This window comes from Drosophila santomea, chromosome X (genome assembly GCF_016746245.2).
Source record: "Drosophila santomea strain STO CAGO 1482 chromosome X, Prin_Dsan_1.1, whole genome shotgun sequence".
Taxonomy (NCBI): domain Eukaryota; kingdom Metazoa; phylum Arthropoda; class Insecta; order Diptera; family Drosophilidae; genus Drosophila; species Drosophila santomea.
The window spans coordinates 1,951,714-1,968,041 of record NC_053021.2 but is presented as its reverse complement, the minus strand read 5'-3'; the positions used below and the strand labels follow the sequence as shown (position 1 = coordinate 1,968,041).

At 40.8% G+C, this 16,328-nt stretch overlaps 1 protein-coding gene across 1 annotated transcript; it reads right to left on the bottom strand.

The window, feature by feature from the left end:
• Positions 1-2,564: 2,564 nt before the first annotated feature.
• Positions 2,565-3,391, bottom strand: LOC120457325. Its single transcript, XM_039644830.2, has 2 exons — positions 2,980-3,391; positions 2,565-2,873 (listed from the first exon to the last, which is right to left on the bottom strand). Exons 1-2 carry the CDS (start codon positions 3,091-3,093, stop codon positions 2,664-2,666), a joined length of 324 nt encoding a protein of 107 aa, XP_039500764.1. The 5' UTR covers positions 3,094-3,391; the 3' UTR covers positions 2,565-2,663.
• Between the last annotated feature and the right edge of the window lie 12,937 nt (positions 3,392-16,328).

The window sequence follows — 16,328 nt, the reverse complement described above, 5'->3', positions numbered from 1 at the left end:
TTTTTCGGTGCATTTGCTCCTTGGTCTCCGTCTCCGTCTGGGTCTGAGTTTTGGTTTTTTGGGTTTCGCTTCGGCTGCTTCATTTGGCTCTGGCAACATGCAACAGCAAGAGCAGTCAACGCGATTGCTTTATGTCTATGCCTCAGCCTGCAGCCTCCGGCCTTCAGTTTCCAGTTTCCAGCTTCCAGCATCGAGCATCCAGCTCCCAAGCTCAACCCCCATCCGCTCCGCCCATGAGCACCCATCCCATCGCCCTTCCGAAAGTCACCCCCCCTGCGCTTTGTGTGCGATCCTGTTAGGGTCTGTTTTATTGCGCCATAAACACGCACTTAGGCACATACACGCAAAAAACATAACCAAACACGAAAATATACACTGCGAGTAAATGTTGAGCTCAATTAACGTTGTTTTGGGTGTCCCAAATCAGTGTACACAAACAATACTAGGTAAGAATATATAACTTACGTTTTCAGGGTCATCCGTTGGCTTTATGAAATATAGAATATATTTACAGGATTCTTTTCGCTAGTGTATAGATATTTTTGCATGTATGGCCTAAGTAGTCCCAGTTCTCCGGCCGCCTTCTAGCCATAACTTTCGGTAGCCTTTGGAAATGTGTAGCCGAGTGTAAAATTTTGATTTTTCAACCTACACAAACAATGAGCGACGACTTAAGGGGGACACAAAAGAAATTTGCGAGTGTGGGGAGCAACAGAGAGTCGGCAATTTGATAACGATTTCAAGTGTTGCCCCTGCCAACAAAAAAAAAACTTCGGTGAAAAAATAAAAAACGCAAATCTGCAAAGAAATGGGGACTTGCAGAAATATACCATGTTAATAAGAAGAAGGCTTCCAAACGGGTCAAGGAATGTATATTTAATTCTATATCTAATATACCAAATTGGTTTCACTACTTTGCCTAACTGCCAAATTACCTATCGATAAGGCTAGAAGAATATGCCAATAATAAACGTTTGATTTAATTATCAGTTAATTTTCTGGCATTTACTTCAAGAAATATGCTGGCCATATGAAAGCATCTGTTTTTCCGTTCAATGGCAAATGAATATTCCCTGCGGCAGGAGCAGAAGCATAATTTTCTGGTCGCATAATACGAGTGGGTCAAAGGACTTGGTGCCGGGGTGCCGGTATGGTGTGCACTTTACCCAAACTTGTATGCATTTAGATGGGGCAAATGGAATGTCCTTGCTCCTGCTTTTTATCGTGCTCCTTGTCCTCCAGGTCCTGTTCCTTTTTCCGGACGTCGTTGCCAAGTGTCGCGCCATAAGAGACGCAAAAATCTCGGCATAAACTAATTATGTCTGCTTTTTAGGCGCTCAGGCAGGCGAACGAGCATTCGCACACATACGCACAGCCAAGTGAAGATATTGAATTTCCCAGTGAAATTTGCCTGCAGGAAAAGCTGCTGGCTGGATTCAACAAGTTATGGTTGGGTGTGTGCCTTATTTTTGCTACGCCACATTTCAATATATCTTTAAATTCAAGCAAAATTAAGTGTTTTGTTTTTTTTTTTGATTTTATTCTTTTCTTTCTCTTTCAATAAAAATGTGAAAAAATTGTTGTCAAGTGGCCTTAAGTCCGCCTCCTTGGCCATAATTGTTTATCCTTCGGTTATCTACCGACTGTAAGCCAAGTTTCACATGGCAGTTATGTAACGCCGCATAGGACTCTGCTAAAATAACAGTCTGTTGCGCTCTCCGCAGAGAGCAAATATAACAGTGATGCTTAGTGCGAAAGAGAGCCAGTAAATAAGGGAGAAAGTAACTCTCTTACTGAACCTCTTTGTTTAAGTATAACAGTTTCCTTAACACAATCGCCGCACAGGACTCTTCTAAAATAACAGTATGCTGCGCTCTCAGCAGAGAGCAAGGATAACAGTGGGGCTTAGTGCGAAAGAGAGCCAGTAAATATGGGAGAAAGTAACACTCTTACTGAACCTCGTATTACTGTTTTCTTAACACAATCTGTTAGTTTTGAAAATCCTAAGAGAAAAGTTTTGTGGCCGGCCACTCAACGTGAAACAACAATTTCTAGTTATTAGTTGTTGTCCAAAATGTTATATTCTATAATAATTTAAAAAAAATTTTAATTTGTTTGTTTAATGTTTAAATAAATAATGGTTAAATAAATAATAGAATAAAGCTGGTTATTTTGGGAGAATCCTTTTAGCCAAGACACCAACCCGGAAATATAAGAGTCGCCTGCCACAAATCTATGAGGCATTTGATTAGCGTCAACTTCGTGTAACCTCGACAACCAAATTCCATTTTCCAAACTCTTTTTCGGGAGTTTTCTCTTAATTCTGCTCTTCTGACGAAGAACGCTATCGCATAGAAAATATAATTATAAGTGTATTTTTATAACACTTAAATAACATATTTTTTCGGAGTGAAAGTGTCAGAGAGAGCGATTTAATAATACCAAATGGAAGATCAATCAATTTGATTAAAAAAGCACCAAGATTCTTATCACAGAAAGAAAAGAAAATTAATAAAATCTTTTAATATTTTTATGAAACTCGAAAACTGATTAATCTTAAGAACTATTATCTATTTTGCCTGCTTTATTCGCGCAAATATGAGTTTCGGTACAAAAAAAACGAACGATTTAAAAAGGGACATATCCAAAGTGATACATAAACGCTAGCCGGTAATGCTGCCCGATACACGAAGATATCCCTCGATATGACCAAATCGGATCTTAACAATGCCATTGATGGCATCCCGATAGGTGATGAGCACCGGACCACCGACCTTGGCTCCATTCACGGCCACACTTCCGTTGCGACTTTCGTTGACCAGAAACAATCCCGTCTCGCTGCGCGTCAAACTGGCATGGTACTTATCCAACGACTTTGAGGGATATCCGCGATTATTCCGATTGCGACATATGCATATGTAAACATATGTATATATGTATATACATATATGCATATACATACATATATGCAAAACATACCTTATCAGACAAACAGAGGTCGAGAGTCTTGTCGTTCACATTGCTGCCGATGCGCCAAACCTGATAGGTGTGCAACACCTGGGTGGGTTGATTCTTAAACGAAATGCTAGCCATTCAGATGCAGTCCACTGTTATCCCTATTAAAAGCTTTACTTCAGTGGGATTTTCGATGTAATGTGCCTTGAAATTTTGTTTTCTGCTATTATCGCCAATGGAATACTGATTGTTTGAGCAAATGGATTGCCACGTTTGTCTAAGCAGGGCCAACTACGCTGCGATCGCAAGTTTTGAATCACACCATGCACTGAAACGTATGTCATTGAGGAAACGAAGCTGTCAAATCCATGTGCCCCCATCCAACCCGGAATACTTTCAGTTTGCCACCAGAGCTCGTCTGGAGCACAACTTGTCTCGGAACAGGAAATAAAAAACAAAATTTTTCAAAATTATTGTGTAACTGGTAAGCTACAAATTTAACAAAAAAAAATGTGATAAAATACTAAGAAAAACTACACAAAAATCATAGAGTTCATGCTGTTGTTAACATCCACACTCGCCATTGCTTTGTTTGATGACGGAAAAGCAATGGCATCGGCTTGCAAAGCAGCTGGTTAACAAAAAAAGTAAGTAATTATACAGATTATTTATTTTATTTATTAACCAAAACTTTTCATTGCAGCAAAAAAACGAAAAACTTAGGCGAAGGGACTAGACTCATTCATCATTTTGACATTTTTCCCACGGCTTGCTATGGTAAAGCTTTAAGATCGATGGTACCGGTCCTGCTGGACAAGTAGTTTGCATCGGATTTAACGCAACTCGTATCTATATATATAAATATATCGACTTTATACTACGTGCTTATATGTATAACCTTTCCCAACATTTGCGTGACAATTTAAAAATACAATCAATTTAAATGAAGCCTACAACATTTTTTTCCTTGGAATCTCTTCAAATGCTTGTATACCCACATTCCAATTAGTAGTGCCAGTCGGAGGACAATGCTCAGAAATGTAGGCGGGGGAATGTGTCAAAAGGGGGAGTGGCACCGAGAATATCGGCATATCGTGATGCGGTTGCTTGCAACGTGACACGGCTCTCTGCTATTCGATAAATTTGTAATCAAAATGCAGACCCAAATGAAATTATCGACCACCGACAGATTTCAGACGTGGATTCAATTACAAGGCATGTGCGCACTTGGACACTCGAGGAGGATTGTGGGTTAAGGCATTGGTTGGGTGGGGAAGAGGGAGGGTTAAGGGGGTTGCCCTTTGTCTTCTGAGCTGCACAAATACATACGCATAAATTTGCGTTGCTATTTACATAAATGAGTGGGTGGGTTGGGCTTGGGCTTTGGGTCTTGGGATTGTGTTATGACATTTGCTTACAAAATGAACATCATTATCGGCATACTTGGGCTTCCCATTTAAGCACACACACTTACGCCTGCACCGCAAAAAATTGCATTAAATAATAATATAAAATGATATATATGATTATTAATTAGGTAGAAGTAAATGCATTTACATATATTAAAAATGTTTTTATTAAATTGTTATAAATGTTAGTGCTATAATAAATTCTGGTGGCTCAAAAATATACTTTCCATTTAATGGTGAGTACCTATTTGTTGAGTGTACACTTGGGTGCTTAACGGCCAGTTCCTGATGGTGGTTAATTAGCCACACAGATACACACACCTGATGAGCCACACCCACACCTAAACCCACTTGCAATCCCCCCCCACCCACCATTCACTTACTCATCTCGCAACGTAATTGGTCTGTATACAATTGTAATTATAAACCACTAATAAGATTCGAACACGGAGCGATTTTCAAACTAGCATTGAACGTGGCAAAGCGTTGGTAAATGAAACCCCCACCGATATTCCACGTTGAATTGAACCCTTTTCCCAATTACCACTTTTCCTGTCAGTTGTTACGGCTTCGTCGTCGTTCCCACATCAACAAGTTAATTTCGCATCGGTGGGACGGAATTGGGGGGAAATGGGGTGTTTTTGAATCTCAGTGCATTCAAATGGTCGGAAAATGGGGGCGTGGCGTTGGCGTCGGCGCTTAAGTGACTATTTAATGCGATTAAAATTGGAAAAGCTCCGCTTGACCAGGACACTCTGTCGAATCGAGTAGGGCGCCCTAGTGGTGGAAAGGGGGTGCAAAGGGGCCAAGGGTTCAAGGGGTTAGGGGTGCGCCGATTGGGGAAGGGGACCCAGTTGGGGTCAAGGGGTCACAGGTGAACCCTGTTACCGATGACTCCCAGATGCACCGCTTCCAAATTGCATTTGCTTGCGAACTCCCAACTCGTCCATGCTGGCAAATGGAAATGATTGAGTTCCTGGGAAATCAAGTCAAAGAATATTAAACCGAATTATGCTCTGAAATGGACGAGGACTGGAAACTGGAAAACTGAGTTTCGAATCGATAAAGCTTCCTGTACAAAATCAATTATTTGCCTTCATTGCCATTGCGAACGATGAATTGGAAACGGCTTTTCCGAGTTTCGGCAGCTACAAAGATGTGGGTATAAATACAAATATTGAACTAAATAATAAACCGATTTTTTTATAAAATGGAACTTGATTGTTATCAAAGTAAGATTAATTCTACGCAGAATTAGTCTAATTATTTATTAACGACATGGTTTGCAATTCAATCTGTATAAACTTGAATATGAATTTCCATTGGACCCTTGGAATCGATGACCTTGTCTAACTCGTTCACTCCCACTTGAGCTGAGATTACGCGTTTCAAGGACCATCGTCGCAACTCTCCCAGCGACAAAATGAAAATGAAAATGGAAATTGACAAGTGGCCAAGCGACTGGCGAGGATGTGATGACCACCAAGAAGAGGAATGCACTCACATGTGAAATGGAAAAAATTATAATCCAAATAAGAAAATGCAAAAGGATATGGATGTGGATGTGGCGAGCGAACTTTTGGGGTCAGCAGGATTCGCAGTATCGCAGGAAGAACCCAGTTGAATACCGGGATGAAACCACCGGGGGGCTGGACGGTTGGCTAAGAAGCCGGCGAAGCGAAGCGAGGCAATCGAAATCGATGACGGATACGCTGGCAGGACAACAAGTCATCGGCTGACCCGCAGATTGAGCTCCTGCTCCTGCTCCTTCTCCGGCTTCTGTTCCTTGGCTGCTCCTTGTGTGGCTACTGCTGTAGCCATTTTTGAAAATTTCTTAAAATTCAATAAATATTTATGAGTTGATAATGCCAAAGGCACACACACACACACAGCTGGCATGGTCGCTTGGTTGAATTAAATGGATTACAGATGCACAGTGGCGTTCAAGCCATATGATATATTTTGAATATAAAGTGTGGAATTATTAAACTTCGAAATATGGATATTTATAAAAAGTTGCACAGAACTAATTTGTTGGATATATGTTTAACTTCGATATATGCGAAGTCTTCAGATAAGAACTATAAATCACATATAACTCAATTAACAAAACTAATATTATATAATGAAATTTAAATGAAAAAAAAATAAAAATGGGGGCAGCACTACTTTTGTGACCTCAACTGTGCACGGACGCCGTGTAAGGAAGCGCTCAGCGCCACGCACAAAATGCAAACACGCACAGCGGAATAACATCAGAGAGAGAGATGGGGCGACAGCGGACGAGAGAGACGGATATAGAATATGGGATACACCATATGGGAGGGGGAACAGCATATGAAAAGGAAGAGGGGCATAGAAGGGGACGGGGCGATGGGTTCAAAGGGCACGACAAGATGCTTGGTTAGCCGGCTTGTGCTTCTCAAAGTGGAACGGAACACATCTCAAGTAAATGTGCATAATTCATACTCGCAGTTATCCGTTTGCAGTTCGCATTAGTGGACAATCGGGTGAAGGACATGCCACGAGTGTCACAACTTGGCGATCCGAATCCATTTAAGTGGATTTCCTTAATAATAATACCATTTATTAAAGACAACTTCATAGCAAAGAAACAACTTTGCCTTAATAATGTGAAAGCAATTGTGGAATAATATATTTTCTTTAATACAAAGAAATGAAATGACCATTGACCAATGAAATGAACCATTATGTGTAAGGACATACATACATATGTATGTATTTTCAATTAAGTTGTGTTATAATCTTATGAAAAATGGTGTAGCAATGCGGTGCCGAGTTTAGGCAGGGCCAACTACGATGGCGCTCAGAATTACTGATCACATTGTCCTTGGAACTAATTTCATCGAACAAACGGAGCTGTGAAATCCATGTGCCCCTGCCTAACTCGAAATATATTCAGTTTGCCACCAGAGCTCGTCTGGAGCACAACTCGTTTCGGAAATAAACAAATTTCAAAAGGCACCCAAAATTCAAAGTGAAGCGACGGGTAAGTCGAAAGTTTTGGCTCAATACATATGCTGGCAAAAAACTAAAAAGCCATCCTAAAAATTTTTTAGAAATTTATTGGTTAACTTGGGTGATGATACACACTCAGACGCACCGCACACATACACAGAGTCATACTGCCATGCAAGTTAAACAGATGAAAGCCATATATACATATACATACATTTGAACGGACTGAGTGCAGTTGGTAAGCCCTAAGATACCTTTCCCTTTTATATATTATAAACTTATTTTGTCATCCAGCAGACACAGATATTAGCTGCTGCCCGCCAAAATGAACACAATTGGAAACTAATGAAGATCGTTCCGCATACCCTAGGTTTAGTTGATCGCCTGGCCTTTTTGGTCAGTTCGATGGCGCTCAGAATTACTGATCACATTGTCCTTGGAACTAATTTCATCGAACAAACGGAGCTGTGAAATCCATGTGCCCCTGCCTAACTCGAAATATATTCAGTTTGCCACCAGAGCTCGTCTGGAGCACAACTCGTTTCGAAAATAAACAAATTTCAAAAGGCACCCAAAATTAAAAGTGAAGCGACGGGTAAGTCGAAAGTTTTGGCTCAATACATATGCTAGCAAAAAACTAAAAAGCTATCCTAAAAATGAAACGTTTTTTTATAGAAATTTATTTGTTAACTTGGGTGATGATACACACTCAGACGCACACAGAAAGAGTCATACTGCCATGCAAGTTAAACAGATGAAAGTCATATATACACATACATACATTTGAATGGCCTGAGTGCAGTTGGTAAGCCCTAATACAGATATTAGCTGCTGCCCGCCAAAATGAACACAATTGGAAACTAATGAAGATCGTCCCGCATACCCTAGGTTTAGTTGATCGCCTTGCCTTCTTTTTGGTCAGTTTATTCAACTGATAGTTATCCACATGCAATTGCATTAATCGGACTCCTTCCTCTACAGCTATAAGGGAATTCAAAGCGATGGTACCGGTCCCGCTGGACGAGAGGATTGCATCGCTTGAATTGGAACTGTGAATGCTGATGAACCACACAGCCCATTGAATATTAACCTTTCGCTTGTCCTTGTCTTTAATAAACGCAATTCATCGAACACACATTAAAAAAGTTTTTTGATCTGCGAGGTTGTGACCTCACTTTAGGGAGGTCCTGGGGTCTAAGCCATCGGCAAACACGTCGAAGCAGATGAACAAACTTTGGCAAACAACAAGCGCGGACCAATGCCCAAACTTATTTATAAAGAAACAAGAAAGAACGCTATAGTCGAGTTCCCCGACTATCTGATACCCGTTACTCAGCTAGTGAAAGTGCGAAGGAGAGTCTTCAACACTGACAGTTTTTGGCGGTTTGTGGGCGTTAGAGTGGGCGTGGCAAAAAGTTTTCTTGCAAGTCGATAGAAATTTACAAAACTGATACAAAAATGAAAAAATATCAAAACATTTTTCAAAACTGTGGGCGTGGCAGCTTTGGGCGGTTTGTGGGCGCTAGAGTGGGCGTGGCAAAAAGTTTTTTAACAAATCGATAGAAATTTACAAGACTAATACAAATATGAAAAAATATCAAAACATTTTTCAAAAGTGTGGGCGTGGCAGTTTTGTGCGGTTTGTGGGCGTTAGAGTGGGCGTGGCAGCATGATTCGACAAACTTGCGCTGCGTCTATGTCCCTGGAGTCTGTATGCCTAATCTCAACTTTCTAGCTTTTGTAGTTCCTGAGATCTCGACGTTCATACGGACAGACAGACGGACAGACGGACAGACGGACAGACGGACGGACGGACAGACGGACAGACGGACGGACAGACGGACATGGCCAGATCGACTCGGCTATTGATCCTGATTAAGAATATATATACTTTATATGGTCGGAAACGCTTCCTTCTGCCTGTTACATACTTTTCAACGAATCTAGTATACCCTTTTACTCTACGAGTAACGGGTATAATGATGGCGGGGAACTGCCATAAGTATTTCAAGCCGAAGCTTGAAATACTCTAGCTTACATCATAATTGTTATAAATAAAGTGCAATTTGTTGGTTGACATTCTTGGATGCTAGACATTGAAATAAAAGAATTTTATAGACTTTAATAAACTCGACCTGAATCAATTGGTGTTTTTAGTCGTATATGTCTCTCATTTGCCAGCGTATGAAAACGGCGAAGTGGAGGCGTCTTAATGAAATTCTGTGCATATTCCAGCACACGCACACAAACACCACACTTTTTTTTTCATTTTTTTCTGCATAACTGTAAGTTTGTCCTGTGCGATTGTCTTCCGTCTCCGTCTGTCTCGGATAGTATTGCGGCGGAGGGAGTGAGTGGGGGCGTACGTGATGTTCATATTTTCATAGATTCAATAATTCATAAATTTTATGCGCTCACGCATACATTGATCTGCGCTGATTTCAGCATCCTTTCTGCGGAATGTCCATATCCTGGCTGTTATTGGCATTCCACTGTCTCGAAACTTTGCGCAAAACGAGAAGGATCTTCGGGCATCAGACAGGATACCAGGATACTCATTTAATCCACAGGTTGAAAACTATGAGCACATGGATTTAACTGAAAATAAAAGAAAACAGGTGCAAATTAGTTGAAATTCTTACAGAAGATAAAAACGCCCATCGGAACTATTGCATTTCTAGCAAAGGAAGCTTTTATACATTTTTGTCCAAAAATTATATGTATTTTGTCCATTAGTTAAATAAATATCTCCCAAATATGGATTGTCATACCTCGTTAAGCTCGTAATTAAATTCCTAATCGAATGGCATTTCAGTTTGAAAATCTTAATTTTTTCCATTTTTCGTAAATTTTGATGATATTACTTCTTATCAAAAATCCGAAAATTGCTCGAAAAATTAATTTCTCAATTTCCGGTTAAATACACAAAACAGATATTTTATCGAAAATTTTTGGTAATATCGCAGCATATATTGGCTTAAATATGGATGGTCACATCTCGCTGAGCTCGTAATTCGAATACGATGTAACTGGAATGTGTAACGTAACTGGATACAAGTTGCAGATCGCTAAAAGCCGTCTCCAATGAGTGTGGCGATGAGTTGGCTAATAGTGTTGCCTACTTTTGCGGGACAAGCGGACGAGAAATTCTGGTCATGGAATTTCAGGACATGCGACGAGCTTGCGAAACACATACATATGTATGGACGTGCAACGACATCGTCGACACTTTCAGTTTTTTAACTCAATTTTCAATAAAAACAGTGCAGGAAACTTTTCCTCGCTGCCTCACGTTGTTGTTAACTTAATTTCGTTTGGCGCTGTTCAGTTGGCAGTTTCGCAGGCTAAAAGCATTTCATTGTTGTCCAACTCTTTTCTCATGCTGTTGTTTTTGCTGTTGTAATACGCACACAACCTACACACCACCCAACACAACAAAAACACACTCACATACCGAAAAGGCATTTTACACGCACCGAGAGTTTCCATTTACAACGACTGTAAAAAAAAAACCCCATGGCCAAATGGAGTTATCGCCGATGGTGGATGTACGTATAGTACATGTCCTTTATATACATATAGCATTCCAAAGTTCTGACATCCTTGCTCCGATTGCTAATTAAATTGATCGATTGCGATCCGCCGGAAGAGCCGATTCGAAGAAAAATCCAAAGGACCACGACTCTGCCGTTGACTCCAATCCATTTCAGTTACCGACGAGCTAGGTAACCCAATATTTCCCAGAGCTTCCTTATCCGCTACCCATCGCTCATTATGGGCATATTTGTTTATGGTAACCCAGGGCGAACCAGTGCTTTTTCTTCTATCTTTTTTAATATGTGATATTTTGGAAAACTAAATGATGATAATAACTAAATATTAAAATTAAAGATAATGTTAGGTAATGGTTCATATGTAAACAGAAAATGAAAACACCGTTTTGGTTCACCCTACTGGCACCACCACCCACCGATGCTATTGAAGTCATTTTTAGCCACTAATCACTCTTAAATAACAGGCCAGTGGCAGCGTCATAATAAAAATAATGATGCGACATAAAAACAAATTCCTGAGTACAATATGTGGCACTGTCTTTGTATTCCTTCCATTTGAGCTCCGATACTCCACCACTTCTCTCCACTCCTTCGATGTATTGTCATAAATCTTTCATTGATTGCAAACGAAGACATCGAGGAAGTAAAAGTGGGTGTTGCAAGGCATACGATGTCTGTTCGATGGTGGTTGTTGGTTGAAGGGGACACACCGTGTGGTGTGGCAAAATAGAAATTGTATAAAGCGGCCAAGCTGAAATAGATATAAATATTTTAGCCATCGTCGCCAAGGCAGCTGGCTGTTGCTCTAGTGCCTCCCCTTTTTCCGCCCGCCAATACACTTCCACGCGGCATGGCTGTTGTTTTCAAATAGCGATTGATCCTATTGTATGTATCACCTTAAAACCGTTGCTCTCCACTTTATGTTATAAGCGCATATTATGCTGTTTGGTCTTTGGAGTAAGTACAATTAATAAGATTTTGGTCCTATTATTGCTTATTAATCAATATGCATGCACTGAAGCACTGCACTCTTTATGTTTCAGAGCAAACTTAAAACCTATTGGTACAACTAGTGAAGGTGCCTGAAAGTGGACTTGAAAGCTCGTATACTGCTGCTAACTTTCTGAATTTGTAGTATTTATACATCTTAACGAATGCTTGTATATAGGGTCTCTTCCGATTCGTTAAAATATCCACGTATGTCATTGTTTGTCTGCGACTCTTCTTTTTCTGTGTTCGTTTATCTTGTTTATCGTGGATTTCATTATGCCTGTGGTTGCGTGTCTTTTGCTTTGCGGTGGCTTATGCCGCCATTCGATTTTGAAAATGTAAATCTCTTGTCGTCGTCGCTGTCGATGGTGCCTTCCTCCTTCTTGCCTGCTGCTTTCGGCTTTTCCGTGTTCCCGGCTTTTTCCTGATTCCTCTCCGATTTTGTCGCTTTTCCCTATTTTCCCTTGAAGTTGGTATGGTATGCTTATAGATGGCTAGATGGTAATGTCGGCGGCATCGTTTGTCAACATGTCGGCTGCGCTGATTGGTGATTTTGATCTGAATTATTAAGTTGCTTTTAATGCGTTTGCTTTTGCTTTTCGGCTCCTTTTGCCTTGGCAACGGATTCAAGTGGCCTTTTCTTTGGCACACTTTTAAGCCTCGCAACTGGGAAGTCATTAGGCAATTGTCGAGGAATTTACCTGCAATACTGACGACTTTGGATTACATGGGCGCCATTGAAATTGCGAGTTAAAAATAAGCATTCATTCAAGGGGTCATCAAACTTGGGGTTTATGCTCACAACAATATGCTGGTCCAATAAACAAATTATTATTATTATTTTGACTAAGAGTGTCCTATTATTTCAATAACAATTTTATAAATATTTTTAAATACATTTATCTAGCATAATAAATAGAAATAATGAATATTTATTGAGTTGAATCCGGCTTTTTGATCGGTGATGTTCGGACATGCTTAAAGAACGTTCGCATGTAGTACTCCAAAACATTGCCAGCTGATGCTAATCCTTTTCGCTGCAGGACAAAATGAGCACATTTCTTTTTTTGCGGCGCCCAAGTCCAAAATCCTTTCACCGCCAGGACTTCATAAATATGCCAAAAAAGCAGACTCTATCAAAATGCCGGGGCAACCGCTTTGGTTTCAGTGTTTGCAAAGGAAGCAAAAGGGGCCGCAAGTTGAGCAGCTAGTAAGCAAGTAAATTGAGACACGACGGAAACGTGAGTTTGATAGATTGAAGGATATGCGGGGGGCACTACACACACACGCTCACACATACACAATCATGTTTCCTGGAGCGCAGGAATCCTCGGCGTCTGGCATCCTTGCTCGTGATTGTGCCTGTGTGCGTATTTCATTAACGTCGCCTTTGAAAATCCATTCATTTATCAAAAGCAAACTTCAAACACGCACAGCTCGCGTTGTGTGTGTGCGTGCCAGGATGTGTTCGAGTGTTAGGGTGTGTGTGTGTGTGTGTTGGCAACAGATACTGCAACAATTTAGCAAGGAGCGTCGTAAAAACGAGACGGCCAAAGGGATCAATGAAGTATGCCTAAGAATCTGTCATTTATGACACATGACATACTTTATGAGGCCTGCCAGCGTTCAGTATCCTGAAACCAGGATCCTGGATGGGAATTTGGCCAAGGACCTCGACTTTTGGGGGCCAGGATAATAACAGCGGCGATAATAAAGATAAGCCAAACGAAACTTGGCCGAAATGCAATTGAAAGTTTTGCTCTTGGCAACTTGACGCCGTCGTCCAAGAACATAAAATCCGTGTCCTGCGGCTGTGCGTATTCTTGTATCGGCTTTTCATCCAGCCTTCCCCCTCCGCCGCCGCCCTCTCCCTCGCACCACCGGTTTCGCTCCATCCTAGGCCAAAGTCATGTATGTATTTGTAACTCTTGAAATCTGCTCGTAAATCTCATAGACTTTGCTTTATCGAAGCTTCTGCTCCTGCTCCTTGTGGCATGTAATCCTTTTTCCTTCTTTTTGCTGCCGGCTCGTAAAGCGCCTGGGAATTTATATTTATGGTTTGCCATGTGTACACACACACACACACACACATGGAAATATGACGCCCGCCCAGCCCCGCCCACTTTCCATTTGGCCAATTTAATGCGCTAATTTCGTGTAGAGATTCCCTTTCGGCATATGGAAAATGAAATTATGTGCCTTTCAATTGGTTTTCAGTGATTGGGGTGAATTCTTCGATTGGTTTTTGAAAAGCTATCCAAAATTATACTACACTTGAATGCTAGAAATTTGGACTGACGATTTATGCGATAAGTTTATCTAATAAATAAGTAAACATATTTAAATGCACCACTAGTAATTGGATTATTTAATTCAGTTTTAATTTTGCTTAATGCTGCACACATTTATAAATATATCAAACAACTACTCGTATTAGTCTTATACTTTTTGATTTTTCTGCCACATGTGTATGCTTATGTCAATTCATAAATATTAATCCCTTAATTACTATCCCCATATATGTGAGTTGCATGCATTTTCGCCATTAGCCTTTTTGTGTTTTATGGTTTCCCCAAACTCCGGCACTTGGAAGCTCTCCTCTTTGATGGGCTCCAACTCCCTGAGAACCAGAAGGCCTGGCCAAAAAACTCTGGCTTCCAACTCCAACTCCCAATTCAACATATCCCATTTACCAGCTTGAGCTCGATGCGCATTATGAATTAAGCTGAAGGCAGTGCGTCTCACACAATAATTGCCAACTACTGAAGCATTTAATATTTTGAGTGCATTTCCGCGTTACGCGTTGACCAAAAAAAAAACAAAATGAAAAAAGGGGGAAAATGTTTTAAAACAGTGGCAGAGGAGAGGGGTCATAAGCTGGCCAAAGGATCTGAAGGTGGAGCCGGGGATTCCTCCGTATACGAATCGAATCGAATTGAATGGAATGGCATCCATTCGAATCGAATCGAAGCGGATGGAAATCGAAAGTCGAGGGCTGGAGATTTAGCCGCTGGCAAAGTAGAGAGAGAGAGGTCAGTTCTCACTCGGCCGATACGCCGTAAAGTTAATAAAGAACCCCTGGGGGCGATAAACAATTTGCGTTGGGAAAAGTCGAGATATATGTACATATACAGTAGAGTGGGTGGAGGCTGGAAAACCCAAACACGGAGCGCTTAAGGCGGACCAACGGACTGCGAACTTGAAATTCTAATTGGCATTTTATGCCATTCCGGACGAGAGGGGCCGTGATTGAGGTCCTGTCCGTATTCGTGGCCAGGTCCTCGCTGCTGCCCGTCGAACAGGTGTGAAATCGCTGACGAATTCTCACGAATACGTTTAATCCGCTTTCGGATTTTTGCAGCTACGTCCGTGCCAAGGATCTGCCGGAAAATACAGTCAATACTGTTCAACAAAATACTGGTTAAACATAGTCCACTCAGTAACTCTACTATTATTTAATCAGAAAAATATCATACAAAATAATGTCAAAGTATTAATAGCTCTATCTATATCAGTGTAAAACTTAAAAATACAAAAAAAAATCCATAATTTACTTTAATTGAATTTTAAACAATTTTTTTAGAGGAAATTTCATCACAAAAGTCGTAGTTTTGCGGCTTTGGCTGTGAAGTAAAGCATTGAGCCACCACCATTTAGTTAGATCCATTGAAGTCGCACTGTACAGTGGAGCGACCTCGGCCGCTTTGCATTTTGCGGGCGATATCATGTTGGATTAAAAAGAGCGCTCCTCCGCCTCAATTCTTCGCGTCCTTCATCCGGCTGCCCTGGAAATTAATTTCGTGCACATGTCCTGCAGCCTTTTTGCGGCAACTTTGTTTGGCGCACACACAATGAGCGCAGCGTATCGCTTCGTATATCGTGTCACCCGGTTTACCTGTCCAGTCCAGTCCCCCCTTGATCCACCATCCCAGCCAAGGACCAAAAAAGATGCAAAAGGAACAAAAAAGGAGACGAAGGATACGAATTGTCCACAGCCTCACGTGCTGACCGCAAATGTTAAAGCGGCGTGACTTTATTCGATTATATATGAGGCTCGGAGTTTTTGGCCCCCCCAGGCGGATTGGTTACGTAAAAACATTAGACCCGGATCCGTTTAGCATAACACCATTGTTGCACCGAAATGAAATTGAAACCCGCTGTCATTTGACCGGCACAATTGTTTTGTGCTGACCGCGGCAAGTCCGCGTTGCACAGAGAAAAAAAGCTGGAGCATTGTTAAAAGAAAATTTTAGTCTGCAGTGTGTAATGGCAAAGACATTTTTTTTACATACGTATTTATATAAATAAATACTTTGCTTCATTAATATTAGTTAGTATTAATATATTTATATATTATGATTCATATAGTCCGTATATGTCCGTTGTATGTTATTTTGTTACTGATTTGCTCGAATTTTCACTTAGTACTTGATTTTGCATG

Excerpts from the sequence above, each read along its gene's own strand:
- LOC120457325 (XM_039644830.2), bottom strand. The coding sequence starts at position 3,093 with ATGGCTAGCATTTCGTTTAAGAATCAACCCACCCAGGTGTTGCACACC. Across the intron at positions 2,874-2,979 it reads ACCTCTGTTTGTCTGATAAG|TCGTTGGATAAGTACCATGC; the intron begins GTATGTTTTGCA and ends TATCCCTCAAAG.